The sequence below is a fragment of the Ascaphus truei genome, unplaced genomic scaffold, assembly GCF_040206685.1.
Source record: "Ascaphus truei isolate aAscTru1 unplaced genomic scaffold, aAscTru1.hap1 HAP1_SCAFFOLD_2797, whole genome shotgun sequence".
NCBI lineage: Eukaryota > Metazoa > Chordata > Amphibia > Anura > Ascaphidae > Ascaphus > Ascaphus truei.
Window position 1 is genome coordinate 1 of NW_027455747.1, and position 14048 is coordinate 14048.

The window sequence follows — 14048 nt, forward strand, 5'->3', positions numbered from 1 at the left end:
TTATCAGAGAGCCAATAAAGTGCTTTATTTCCCCTTATCCCCCTGTGCTTATCAGAGAGCCAATAAAGTGCTTTATTTCCCCTTATCCCCTGTGCTTATCAGAGAGCCAATAAAGTGCTTTATTTACCCTTATCCCCCTGTGCTTATCATAGAGCTAATAAAGTGCTTTATTTCCCCTTATCTCCCTGTGCTTATCAGAGAGCCAATAAAGTGCTTTATTTCCCCTTATCCCCCCTGTGCTTATCAGAGAGCCAATAAAGTGCTTTATTTCCCCCTATTCCCCCTGTGCTTATCAGAGAGCCAATAAAGTGCTTTATTTCCCCATATCCCCTGTGCTTATCAGAGAGCCAATAAAGTGCTTTATTTCCCCTTATCCCCCCTGTGCTTATCAGAGAGCCAATAAAGTGCTTTATTTCCCCTTATCCCCCCTGTGCTTATCAGAGAGCCAATAAAGTGCTTTATTTCCTATTATCCCCCTGTGCTTATCAGAGAGAGCCAATAAAGTGCTTTATTTCCCCTTATCCCCCTGTGCTTATCAGAGAGCCAATAAAGTGGTTTATTTCCTATTATCCCCCTGTGCTTATCAGAGAGCCAATAAAGTGTTTTATTTCCCCTTATCCCCCTGTGCTTATCAGAGAGCCAATAAAGTGGTTTATTTCCTATTATCCCCCTGTGCTTATCAGAGACACAATAAAGTGCTTTATTTCCCCTTATCCCCTCTGTGCTTATCAGAGAGCCAATAAAGTGCTTTATTTCCCCTTATCCCCCTGTGCTTATCAGAGAGCCAATAAAGTGCTTTATTTCCCCTTATCCCCTGTGCTTATCAGAGAGCCAATAAAGTGCTTTATTTACCCTTATCCCCCCTGTGCTTATCATAGAGCTAATAAAGTGCTTTATTTCCCCTTATCTCCCCTGTGCTTATCAGAGAGCCAATAAAGTGCTTTATTTCCCCTTATCCCCCCTGTGCTTATCAGAGAGCCAATAAAGTGCTTTATTTCCCCCTATTCCCCCTGTGCTTATCAGAGAGCCAATAAAGTGCTTTATTTCCCCATATCCCCTGTGCTTATCAGAGAGCCAATAAAGTGCTTTATTTCCCCTTATCCCCCCTGTGCTTATCAGAGAGCCAATAAAGTGCTTTATTTCCCCTTATCCCCCCTGTGCTTATCAGAGAGCCAATAAAGTGCTTTATTTCCTATTATCCCCCTGTGCTTATCAGAGAGAGCCAATAAAGTGCTTTATTTCCCCTTATCCCCCTGTGCTTATCAGAGAGCCAATAAAGTGGTTTATTTCCTATTATCCCCCTGTGCTTATCAGAGAGCCAATAAAGTGTTTTATTTCCCCTTATCCCCCTGTGCTTATCAGAGAGCCAATAAAGTGGTTTATTTCCTATTATCCCCCTGTGCTTATCAGAGACACAATAAAGTGCTTTATTTCCCCTTATCCCCTCTGTGCTTATCAGAGAGCCAATAAAGTGCTTTATTCCCCCTTATCCCCCCTGTGCTTATCAGAGAGCCAATAAAGTGCTTTATTTCCCCTTATCCCCCTGTGCTTATCAGAGAGCCAATAAAGTGCTTTATTTCCCATTATCCCCCTGTGCTTATGAGAGAGCCAATAAAGTGCTGTATTTCCCCTTATCCCCCTGTGCTTATCAGAGAGCAAATAAAGTGCTTTATTTCCCCTTATCCCCCTGTGCTTATCAGAGAGCCAATAATGTGCTTTATTTCCCCTTATCCCCCCTGTGCTTATCAGAGACACAATAAAGTGCTTTATTTCCCTTTATCCCCCCTGTGCTTATCAGAGACACAATAAAGGTAAGGGGAGGTGGGACTCTGGTTGTACAAGCGCTCGCTGCTCACACAGTGACATCATCACACAGTGACATCATCACACAGTGACATTATCACACAGTGACATCATCACACAGTGACATCATCACAATGAAGCAGTAAAATATCCTTTTTAGTACATCCCATGTACACGTGTACGCCCCGTGCGCCCACTTCTAGCGCCAGTCTTGTACACCAGCGCCATTTACAAATGAGATTTTCGCGCACCAATGTTGGCGCTGAGTAAGCTGTATGCGATCCTCTGGGATGTGTGAAGGAATCCGACCGGTGTACGCGTGTAATGCCTTCACGCTGACCGATCGCAGTGTGAGGCGTGTAAAAGTGTGAGGCGTGTAAAAGTGTGAGGCGTGTAAAAGAGTGAGGCGTGTAAAAGTGTGAGGCGTGTAAAAGTGTGAGGCGTGTAAAAGTGTGAGGCGTGTAAAAGTGTGAGGCGTGTAAAAGAGTGAGGCGTGTAAAAGAGTGAGGCGTGTAAAAGAGTGAGGCGTGTAAAAGTGTGAGGCGTGTAAAAGTGTGAGGCGTGTAAAAGTGTGAGGCGTGTAAAAGTGTGAGGCGTGTAAAAGTGTGAGGCGTGTAAAAGTGTGAGGCGTGTAAAAGTGTGAGGCGTGTAAAAGTGTGAGGCGTGTAAAAGAGTGAGGCGTGTAAAAGAGTGAGGCGTGTAAAAGAGTGAGGCGTGTAAAAAGTGTGAGGCGTGTAAAAGTGTGAGGCGTGTAAAAGTGTGAGGCGTGTAAAAGTGTGAGGCGTGTAAAAGTGTGAGGCGTGTAAAAGTGTGAGGCGTGCAAATGTGTGAGGCGTGCAAATGTGTGAGGCGTGCAAATGTGGGAGGCGTGTAAATGTGGGAGGCGTGTAAATGTGGGAGGCGTGTAAATGTGGGAGGCGTGTAAATGTGGGAGGCGTGTAAATGTGGGAGGCGTGTAAATGTGGGAGGCGTGTAAATGTGGGAGGCGTGTAAATGTGGGAGGCGTGTAAATGTGGGAGGCGTGTAAATGTGCGAGGCGTGTAAATGTGCAAGGCATGTAAATGTGCGAGGGATTTGACCGTGTTTACCCAACCTGTTTTGGGGTAGAACTGCTTGTGTTTGTGTGTGTGTGTGTGTGTGTGTGTGTATATGTATGTATTTCTTTATATAGGGGTGTGTGTATTTGTGTATGTGTGTATGTGTGTATGTGTATCCTTATATAGGGTTATGTATGTACACAGCTCATCACAGCTGTTATATACAGGACATACTAATATAACACAGAATGGGAATTAGCGCTTCCGACATGAAAGTAACATTAGGAAAAGTAGTCTCTTGCCCGCAGAGCTCACACTCTAAGGGGCCTCTTGTATATTCAGATACATTGCTGCTTTGTTTGAACTGATTACGCTGCCATCGTTTGCCAGCAAGATAACGAGGGGGGGGGGGGGTAATAATGGCCGACTGAGGCCCCGAGGGACAGAGAAGCCGGGTATTTGTTACACTGGAATAAGTAGAAATGGTTCCTGATGTCCGACGCGTTTCTCCTCCTTCCGCAGGGTCCCCCCGGCAAAGACGGGATCCCAGGACACCCCGGGCAGAGGGGGGAAGTGGTGAGTACTGACGCAGGACGGTCACGGGGGCGGCCATGTTTAATGCGGAGACGGGGAAAGTCACGTGTCGGGCGTTTTCAGGGTCCGCGTCCGTGAAACTCATCTCTCGGGTCTCCCCTCTGTTTCAGGGTTTCCAAGGGAAGGTGGGGACGACGGGACCGCCGGGCGTGGTGGGGGCACCGGTGAGAGGACCTTCCTGTTTCTTAATGCCTATGTGTGGTCTCAGGGGGCTGAAAGTGTATGCAGATACTCGGCATCATTATACCGCGCGACGTGTTTAGATACTCTGCATCATTATACAGCGCAGCGTGATCATTATCAGTGTATAGACACTCAGTATCATTATACAGCGCTGAGTGATCATTATCAGTGTATAGATACTCTGCATCATTATACAGCACGGCATGTTCATTATCAGTGTATAGATACTCTGCATTATTATACAGCGCAGTGTGATCATTATCAGTGTATAGATACTCAGTATCATTATACAGCGCGGCGTGATCAGGGTAGGTACTTAGTATCAGGGTAGAGATACTTAGTACCAGTGTAGAGATACTTGGTATCACTGTAACGATGCATAGTATCCGTATATAGATACTTAGTATCAGTGTAGAGATGCATAGTATCAGGGTAGAGATACTTAGCACCAGTGTAGAGATAGTTAGTACCAGTATATAGATACTTAAGATACTTAGTACCAGTGTAGAGATACTTAGTACCAGTGTAGAGATACTTAGTACCAGTGTAGAGATACATAGTATCAGGGTAGAGATACATAGTACCAGTGTAGAGATGCATAGTATCAGGGTAGAGATACTTAGTACCAGTATATAGATACTTAGTACCAGTGTAGAGATACTTAGTACCAGTGTAGAGATACTTAGTACCAGTGTAGAGATACTTAGTACCAGTGTAGAGATACTTATTACCAGTGTAGAGATACTTAGTACCAGTGTAGAGATACTTAGTACCAGTGTAGAGATACTTAGTACCAGTGTAGAGATACTTAGTACCAGTGTATAGATACTTAGTACCAGTGTAGAGATACTTAGTTCCAGTGTATAGATACTTAGTATCAGTGTATAGATACTTAGTACCAGTGTAGAGATACTTAGTACCAGTGTAGAGATACTTAGTACCAGTGTAGAGATACTTAGTACCAGTGTAGAGATACTTAGTTCCAGAGTATAGATAATTAGTATCAGTGTATAGATACTTAGTACCAGTGTAGAGATACTTAGTACCAGTATATAGATACTTAGTACCAGTGTAGAGATACTTAGTTCCAGTGTATAGATACTTAGTATCAGTGTATAGATACTTAGTACCAGTGTAGAGATACTTAGTACCAGTATATAGATACTTAATACCAGTGTAGAGATACTTAGTACCAGTATATAGATACTTAGTACCAGTGTATAGATACTTAGTACCAGTGTATAGATACTTAGTACCAGTGTATAGATACTTAGTACCAGTATATAGATACTTAGTACCAGGGTAGAGATACTTAGTACCAGTATATAGATACTTAGTACCAGTGTAGAGATACTTAGCACCCGTATATAGATACTTAGTACCAGTGTAGAGATACTTAGTACCAGTATATAGATACTTAATACCAATATATAGATACTTAGTACCAGTGTAGAGATACTTAGTACCAGTGTAGAGATACTTAGTACCAGTGTAGAGATACTTAGTACCAGTGTAGAGATACTTAGTACCAGTGTAGAGATGCTTAGTACCAGTGTAGAGATACTTAGTACCAGTATATAGATACTTAGTACCAGTGTATAGATACTTAGTACCAGTGTATAGATACTTAGTACCAGTGTAGAGATGCTTAGTACCAGTGTAGAGATGCTTAGTACCAGTGTAGAGATGCTTAGTACCAGTATATAGATACTTAGTACCAGTGTATAGATACTTAGTACCAGTATATAGATACTTAGTACCAGTGTAGAGATACTTAGTACCAGTGTAGAGATACTTAGTACCAGTGTAGAGATACTTAGTACCAGTGTAGAGATACTTATTACCAGTGTAGAGATACTTAGTACCAGTGTAGAGATGCTTAGTACCAGTATAGAGATGCTTAGTACCAGTATAGAGATACTTAGTACCAGTGTATAGATACTTAGTACCAGTATATAGATACTTAGTACCAGTGTAGAGATACTTAGTACCAGTGTAGAGATACTTAGTACCAGTGTAGAGATACTTAGTACAGTATATAGATACTTAGTACCAGTGTAGAGAGGCTTAGTACCAGTATAGAGATACTTAGTACCAGTGTATAGATACTTAGTACCAGTGTATAGATACTTAGTACCAGTGTAGAGATACTTAGTACCAGTGTAGAGATACTTAGTACCAGTGTATAGATACTTAGTACCAGTGTATAGATACTTAGTACCAGTGTAGAGATACTTAGTACCAGCGTAGAGATACTTAGTACCAGTGTAGAGATACTTAGTACCAGTGTAGAGATACTTAGTACCAGTGTAGAGATACTTAGTACCAGTATATAGATACTTAGTACCAGTGTAGAGATACTTAGTACCAGTGTATAGATACTTAGTACCAGTGTAGAGATACTTAGTACCAGTGTAGAGATACTTAGTACCAGTGTATAGATACTTAGTACCAGTGTAGAGATACTTAGTACCAGTGTAGAGATACTTAGTACCAGTGTAGAGATACTTAGTACCAGTGTAGAGATACTTAGTACCAGTGTAGCGATACTTAGTACCAGTGTAGAGATACTTAGTACCAGTGTAGAGATACTTAGTACCAGTGTATAGATACTTAGTACCAGTGTAGAGATACTTAGTACCAGTGTAGAGATAGTTAGTACCAGTGTATAGATACTTAGTACCAGTGTAGAGATACTTAGTACCAGTGTAGAGATACTTAGTACCAGTGTAGAGATACTTAGTACCAGTGTAGAGATACTTAGTACCAGTGTATAGATACTTAGTACCAGTGTAGAGATGCTTTGTATCAGTGTATAGCTATTTTACATCAGTGTAGAGATACTCGGTACCACTGTACCAGGCAGCCTACTGACTTTCCCTGCTCCTCCCCAGGGGTCCCAAGGAGAGTCCGGCCAAATGGGAGAGAGAGGGCACCCCGGCCCCCCGGGGCCGCCGGGAGAGCAGGGCCTGCCAGGCCCCTCTGGGAAGGAAGGCACCAAGGTATGAAGGTCATACCCATTACCACTGTACATCTCGTCCCATCCTGTCCCCTACTCTTCTCTCCCTGCCTCCCTACTCCTCCCTGTCTCTCCACCTTTCTACCTCTTCCCTCCTCCTCACCCATCTCAATCTTCTCCTCGTCTCCCCTCTTCCTCCTCACCCTTCCCCCCTCTCTCCTCACCCCTCTCCCCCTCTCTCCTCACCCCTCTCTCCTCACCTCTCTCCCCCCTCTCTCTCTCCTCATCCTTCTTCCCCTCTCCATCCTCACCCTTCTCCCCCTCTCTATCCTAAGCCCTCTCCTCACCCCTCTACCCCTCTCTCTCTTCTGCCCTCTCCCCCTCTCTCTTCACCCCTCTCCCTTCGCCCCCTCTCCTCACCCCTCTCCCTCTCCCTCTCTCTCTCCTTACCCTTCTCCCCCTCTCTCTCCTCACCCTTCTCCCCCCTCTATCCTAAGCCCTCTCCTCTCCCCTCTACCCCTCTCTCTCCTCACGCCTCTCCCTCTCTCTCCTCACCCTCTCCCTTCGCCATCTCCTCACCTCTCTCAGCCCTCTCTCCTCTTCCCCCTGTCCCCCCTCTCTCTCTTCACCCCTCTCCCTTCATCCCTCTCCCTTCACCCTCTCCTCACCCCTCTCTCCTCACCCTTCTCCCTTCTCCCTCTCCTCAGCCGTCTCCCCCTCTCTCTCCTCACGCCTCTCCCTTCGCCCTCCCCTCACCCCTCTCCCCCTCTCTCTCATCCTCTTCCCCCTCTCCCCCTCTCTCTCCTCGCCCCTCTCCCTTCGCCATCTCCTCACCTCTCTCAGCCCTCTCTCCTCTCCCCCCTCTCTCCTCTCCCCCCTCTCCCCTCTCCCTCTCCTCACCCCTCTCTCCTCTCACCCTCTTCCCCACCCCTCTTTCCTCACACCCTCTTCCCCCTGTCCCCACTCTCTCTCTCTTCACCCCTCTCCCTTCACCCTCTCCTCACACCTCTCCCTTTGCCCTCTACCCAGCCCTCTCCCCCTCTCTCTTCTCACCCCTCTCCCTTCACCATCTCCTCACCCCTCCCTCCCCTCTCACCATCTCTTCCCCTCTCTCCTCACGCCTCTCCCTTCGCCCTCTCCTCACCCCTCTCCGTCTCCTCACCCCTCTCTGTCATCTCACCCTCTTCCCCCTCTCCCCCCTCTCTCTCTCCTCACCCCTTTCCCTTCGGCATCTCCTCACCCCTCTCCCCCTCTCTCTCCTCTCCCCCTTTCTCTCTCTCCTCACCCCTCTCCCTTCACCCTATCCTCAGCTCTCTCCCTTCACCCTCTCCTCACCCCTCTTCCCCTCTCTCACTTCTCACCCTTTCCCCCCTCTCCCTTCGCCCTCTCCTCACACCTATCCCCCTCTCTCTCCTCTCAACCTCTTCCCCCTCTCTCTCCTCACCCCTCTCCCTTCGCCCTCTCCTCACCCCTCTCTCTTCTATCCCCCCTCTCTCTATATCTCCTCTCACCCTCTTCCCCCTCCCCCTCTCTCTCTCTCTCCTCACACCTCTCCCCCTCTCTCTCCTCTCCCACTATCCCCCCTCTCTCTCTCTCTCTTTCCTCACCCTCTCCCTTCACCCTATCCTCACCTCTCTCCCTTCACCCTCTCCTCACCCCTCTCACCCCTCTCTCTCCTCTCACCCTCTTCCCCTCTCTCTCTCTTCACCCCTCTCACTTCGCCCTCTCCTCACCCCCTCTTTCTCCTCTCACCCTTTTCCCCTTCTCCCCCCACTCTCTCTCCTCACCCCTCTCCCTTCGCCCTCTCCTCTCCCCTCTCCCCCCTCTCTCTCTCCTCACCCCTCTCCCTTCGCCCTCTCCTCACCCCTCTCCCCCTCCTCTCACCCTCTTCCCCATCTCTCTCTCCTCACCCCTCTCCCTTCTCCCCTCTCCCCCTCTCTCGCCTCACCCTTCTCCCCCTCTCTCTCCTCACCCCTCTCCCTTCGCCCTCTCTTCACCCCTCTCCCCCTCTCTCTCCTCTTACCCTCTTCCCCATCTCTCTCTCCTCACCCTTCTCCCCCTCTCTCTCCTCACCCCTCTCCCTTCGCACTCTCCTCACCCCTCTCTCCTCCTCTCGCCCCTCAGGGAGATTTCGGTACTGTTGGTGCTCCTGGGAAGGACGGGCCGGCCGGACTTAGAGGATTCCCGGGAGAGAGAGGCATGCCCGGTACTCCGGTGAGTAACAAAGTATTAATATTACCAGCGTGAAATATCATCGTTACCAGCAGCATTATTAGGACTGAGCTTATAAACACATCATTATCCCCATCTCTGTATTCAACCCAATGAATATGCACTGTAATGAACGGTGCTAATAATTATAACCATGTAATCATTCGTATTAGAATATACAGTGTGTGATAATCCATATAATTACACAAACATCAATTCATTCGTACTAACGCGGGTATTATACATCTGCTTATTAATACAATTAGACATGATGAATATAATGACATAATATTATACTGTGCAATGTGTGTGTATATGTATGTATATATGTGTGTGTGTGTGTGTGTGTGTGTGTGTGTGTGTGTGTGTGTGTGTGTGTGTGTGTGTGTGTGTGTATATATATATATATGTATATATATATGTGTGTGTGTATATATATGCACACACACACACACACACACACACACACACATATATCTGTGTATCTATACCTTCTCCTGTGTAATGTCCTTTTTCCCTGTAGGGTGGTACGGGTCTGAAGGGTAATGAGGGTCCCGCTGGCCCCCCCGGCCCTGCGGTAAGTGCCTATATATTATAAATACACACTTGTATAGGGGATAGAAAGATTTATAGGGGATTTATCCACCTTTACCTAATTTGAGGCTTTTCATATTGGTTTTATATAGGGGTTGTGTAGGTGACAGGGGTTCCCTTATAGTATACATCTCTGCCTTTATTGGGATTTTCCCCTAAGCTGTATATCTATATGGTATGGACTCCCTTATACATTGTGCCTGTGTTTCATCTCTAGTATATGTGACACGGGGTTGTATGGATGAGATGACCCTATGGAACCGCCACATTCCTGTCACTTGTATATGGGGGATCGGGTACAGAGCGTTGATTCCCCTATAGGGGACGTCTCATCATATTGTTTGATTGTATATAGGTGATAGGAAAGAAAATCCTCTATTGGTGTTTAGCTGTGGATAGAAGGTACAGTATGAGGTATATAGGGGACTCTCCGCTATATACCATGACTGTCTTGTTTAGTTTTATATAGGCCATCGCCCTATAGAGTAAGTGTGCCCAAGTGCTATCCAATGCATCAGGGTACATATAGGGAACGGGACGTGGGTGAACGGCTCCTATATTCTCCTGTCTCTGAGCTATAAGTGGGTATAGGGTTCTAATCGTTTCTCGCCCTCTTGTAGGGGTCGCCAGGAGAGAGAGGTGGCCCTGGGCAAGGAGGACCCATCGGGCCCCCAGGACGACCAGGCCCTCAGGGTCCAACGGGTGCTGCGGGAGAGAAGGGAGTGCCAGTAAGTATATCTCTATATCATGTGCAGTGTGCGTGGGAATCCCCAAATCACAGAACCCACTATTCAATCCTGGATTAGTCAATCCAGATTCACCACGTTCTGTCCACACCGAGCAACAACTTCAGGATGAATTCTGGATTAATCAATCCAGATTCACCACGTTCTGTCCACACCGAGCAACTACTTCAGGATGAATTCTGGATTAATCAATCCAGATTCACCACATTCTGTCCACGCCGAGCAACTACTTCAGGATGAATTCTGGATGTGTGCCCAAAACAAATAAGCTCATTTAGTTCATCAAGAGTCACTCTTCGTTATGTGCACACTATGGAAACTCTCTGGAGTTAATCTGAATTTATTGTAAAAGCAAATAATTCACTAAGGGATCCTGGTTACTTACAGCCGGGATTCCATGTTATGTCCACACTGTGGAGACACGTATTATATTCGGAGATATTCCCAAAGCAGATACATCTATTGTTGAATTCGGATTCAGTTTGCCCGTTCACACTGGGGAATAACTCCAGGATTAATATATATCCCGCAGCTAACAGCTGGGGTTGGATTCTGGTTTGGTGGCTGCAGATCCACCTAGTATGTCCACACTACTAGTGCCGGATTAAACACCGCAACACATCTCTCCCCCCCTCTGTAACGCTCTCATGTTTCTGTCTGTGACACTCTCACCCCTCCTCTGTAACACTCTCTCATGTTACTGTCTGTGACCCTCTCACCCCTCCTCTGTAACACTCTCTCATGTTCCTGTCTGTGACCCTCTCCCCCCTCCTCTGTAACGCTCTCTCATGTTTCTGTCTGTGACTCTCTCTCCCCCCTCCTCTGTAACGCTCTCTCATGTTTCTGTCTGTGACTCTCTCTCCCCCCTCTGTAACGCTCTCTCATGTTTCTGTCTGTGACACTCTCACCCCTCCTCTGTAACACTCTCTCATGTTACTGTCTGTGACCCTCTCACCCCTCCTCTGTAACGCTCTCTCATGTTCCTGTCTGTGACCCTCTCCCCCCTCCTCTGTAACGCTCTCTCATGTTTCTGTCTGTGACTCTCTCTCCCCCCTCCTCTGTAACGCTCTCTCATGTTTCTGTCTGTGACTCTCTCTCCCCCCTCTGTAACGCTCTCTCATGTTTCTGTCTGTGACACTCTCACCCCTTCTCTGTAACACTCTCTCATGTTACTGTCTGTGACCCTCTCACCCCTCCTCTGTAACGCTCTCTCATGTTCCTGTCTGTGACCCTCTCCCCCCTCCTCTGTAACGCTCTCTCATGTTTCTGTCTGTGACTCTCTCTCCCCCCTCCTCTGTAACGCTCTCTCATGTTTCTGTCTGTGACTCTCTCTTCCCCCTCTGTAACGCTCTCTCATGTTTCTGTCTGTGACACTCTCTCCCCCCCTCTGTAACACTCTCTCATGTTTCTGTCTGTGACCCTCTCCCCTCCTCTGTAACGCTCTCTCATGTTTCTGTCTGTGACTCTCTCTCCCCCCTCTGTAACACTCCCTCATGTTTCTGTCTGTGACACTCTCTCCCCTCCTCTGTAACGCTCTCTCATGTTCCTGTCTGTGACTCTCTCTCCCCTCCTCTGTAACGCTCTCTCATGTTTCTGTCTGTGACTCTCTCACCCCTCCTCTGTAACGCTCTCTCATGTTTCTGTCTGTGACTCTCTCCCCCCTTCTGTAACGCTCTCTCATGTTCCTGTCTGTGACCCTCTCCCCCCCTCTGTAACGCTCTCTCATGTTCCTGTCTGTGACCCTCTCCCCTCCTCTGTAACGCTCTCTCATGTTTCTGTCTGTGACTCTCTCCCCCCTCTGTAACACTCTCTCATGTTTCTGTCTGTGACTCTCTCCCCTCCTCTGTAACGCTCTCTCATGTTCCTGTCTGTGACACTCTCTCCCCTCCTCTGTAACGCTCTCTCATGTTCCTGTCTGTGACTCTCTCTCCCCCCTCTGTAACACTCTCTCATGTTTCTGTCTGTGACTCTCTCCCCCCTCCTCTGTAACACTCTCTCATGTTTCTGTCTGTGACTCTCTCCCCCCTCTGTAACGCTCTCTCATGTTTCTGTCTGACTCTCTCACCCCTCCTCTGTAACGCTCTCTCATGTTTCTGTCTGTGACTCTCTCCCCCCCTCTGTAACGCTCTCTCATGTTCCTGTCTGTGACCCTCTCCCCTCCTCTGTAACACTCTCTCATGTTTCTGTCTGTGACTCTCTCTCCCCCCTCTTCTGTAACGCTCTCTCATGTTTCTGTCTGTGACTCTCTCTTCCCCCTCTGTAACGCTCTCTCATGTTCCTGTCTGTGACCCTCTCCCCTCCTCTGTAACGCTCTCTCATGTTTCTGTCTGTGACTCTCTCCCCCCTCTGTAACACTCTCTCATGTTTCTGTCTGTGACTCTCTCCCCTCCTCTGTAACGCTCTCTCATGTTCCTGTCTGTGACACTCTCTCCCCTCCTCTGTAACGCTCTCTCATGTTCCTGTCTGTGACTCTCTCACCCCTCCTCTGTAACGCTCTCTCATGTTCCTGTCTGTGACCCTCTCCCCCCTCCTCTGTAACGCTCTCTCATGTTTCTGTCTGTGACTCTCTCCCCCCCCCCTCTGTAACGCTCTCTCATGTTTCTGTCTGTGACTCTCTCTCCCCCCCTCTGTAACGCTCTCTCATGTTTCTGTCTGTGACCCTCTCCCCTCCTCTGTAACGCTCTCATGTTCCTGTCTGTGACTCTCTCTCCCCCCCTCTGTAACACTCTCTCATGTTTCTGTCTGTGACTCTCTCCCCCCTCCTCTGTAACACTCTCTCATGTTTCTGTCTGTGACTCTCTCTCCCCCCCTCCTCTGTAACGCTCTCTCATGTTTCTGTCTGTGACTCTCTCTCCCCCCCTCTGTAACACTCTCTCATGTTCCTGTCTGTGACTCTCTCTCCCCCCCTCTGTAACACTCTCTCATGTTTCTGTCTGTGACTCTCTCCCCCTCTGTAACGCTCTCTCATGTTTCTGTCTGTGACTCTCTCACCCCTCCTCTGTAACACTCTCTCATGTTTCTGTCTGTGACTCTCTCCCCCCTCTGTAACACTCTCTCATGTTTCTGTCTGTGACTCTCTCACCCCTCCTCTGTAACGCTCTCTCGTGTTTCTGTCTGTGACCCTCTCTCCCCCCTCTGTAACACTCTCTCATGTTTCTGTCTGTGACTCTCTCACTCCTCCTCTGTAACGCTCTCTCGTGTTTCTGTCTGTGACCCTCTCCCCCCTCCTCTGTAACACTCTCTCATGTTTCTGTCTGTGACTCTCTCACTCCTCCTCTGTAACACTCTCTCATATTCCTGTCTGTGACCCTCTCCCCCCCTCCTCTGTAACACTCTCTCATGTTCCTGTCTGTGACTCTCTCTCCCCCCCTCTGTAACACTCTCTCATGTTTCTGTCTGTGACTCTCTCTCCCCCCTCTGTAACGCTCTCTCATGTTCCTGTCTGTGACCCTCTCCCCTCCTCTGTAACGCTCTCTCATGTTTCTGTCTGTGACTCTCTCACCCCCCCTCTGTAACGCTCTCTCATGTTTCTGTCTGTGACACTCTCCCCTCCTCTGTAACGCTCTCTCATGTTTCTGTCTGTGACACTCTCCCCTCCTCTGTAACGCTCTCTCATGTTTCTGTCTGTGACCCTCTCTCCCCCCTCTGTAACACTCTCTCATGTTTCTGTCTGTGACTCTCTCACTCCTCCTCTGTAACGCTCTCTCGTGTTTCTGTCTGTGACCCTCTCCCCCCTCCTCTGTAACACTCTCTCATGTTTCTCTCTGTGACTCTCTCACTCCTCCTCTGTAACACTCTCTCATATTCCTGTCTGTGACCCTCTCCCCCCCCTCCTCTGTAACACTCTCTCATGTTCCTGTCTGTGACTCTCTCTCCCCCCCTCTGTAACGCTCTCTCATGTTTCTGTCTGTGACTCTCTCA

At 47.9% G+C, this 14048-nt stretch overlaps 1 protein-coding gene across 1 annotated transcript in view; it reads left to right on the forward strand.

The window, feature by feature from the left end:
* Positions 1 to 3320: 3320 nt before the first annotated feature.
* The window catches only part of LOC142481562 (uncharacterized), a gene marked incomplete at its 3' end in the record, with an annotated part of 28140 nt that continues 17412 nt past the window's right edge, over positions 3321 to 14048 (forward strand). Inside the window, exons 1-6 of the mRNA XM_075582942.1 lie at positions 3321 to 3416; positions 3545 to 3598; positions 6512 to 6619; positions 8701 to 8790; positions 9311 to 9364; positions 10002 to 10109. Coding sequence (XP_075439057.1) covers positions 3333 to 3416; positions 3545 to 3598; positions 6512 to 6619; positions 8701 to 8790; positions 9311 to 9364; positions 10002 to 10109 — 498 coding nt within the window. The remainder of the gene's footprint in view (positions 3417 to 3544; positions 3599 to 6511; positions 6620 to 8700; positions 8791 to 9310; positions 9365 to 10001; positions 10110 to 14048) is intronic.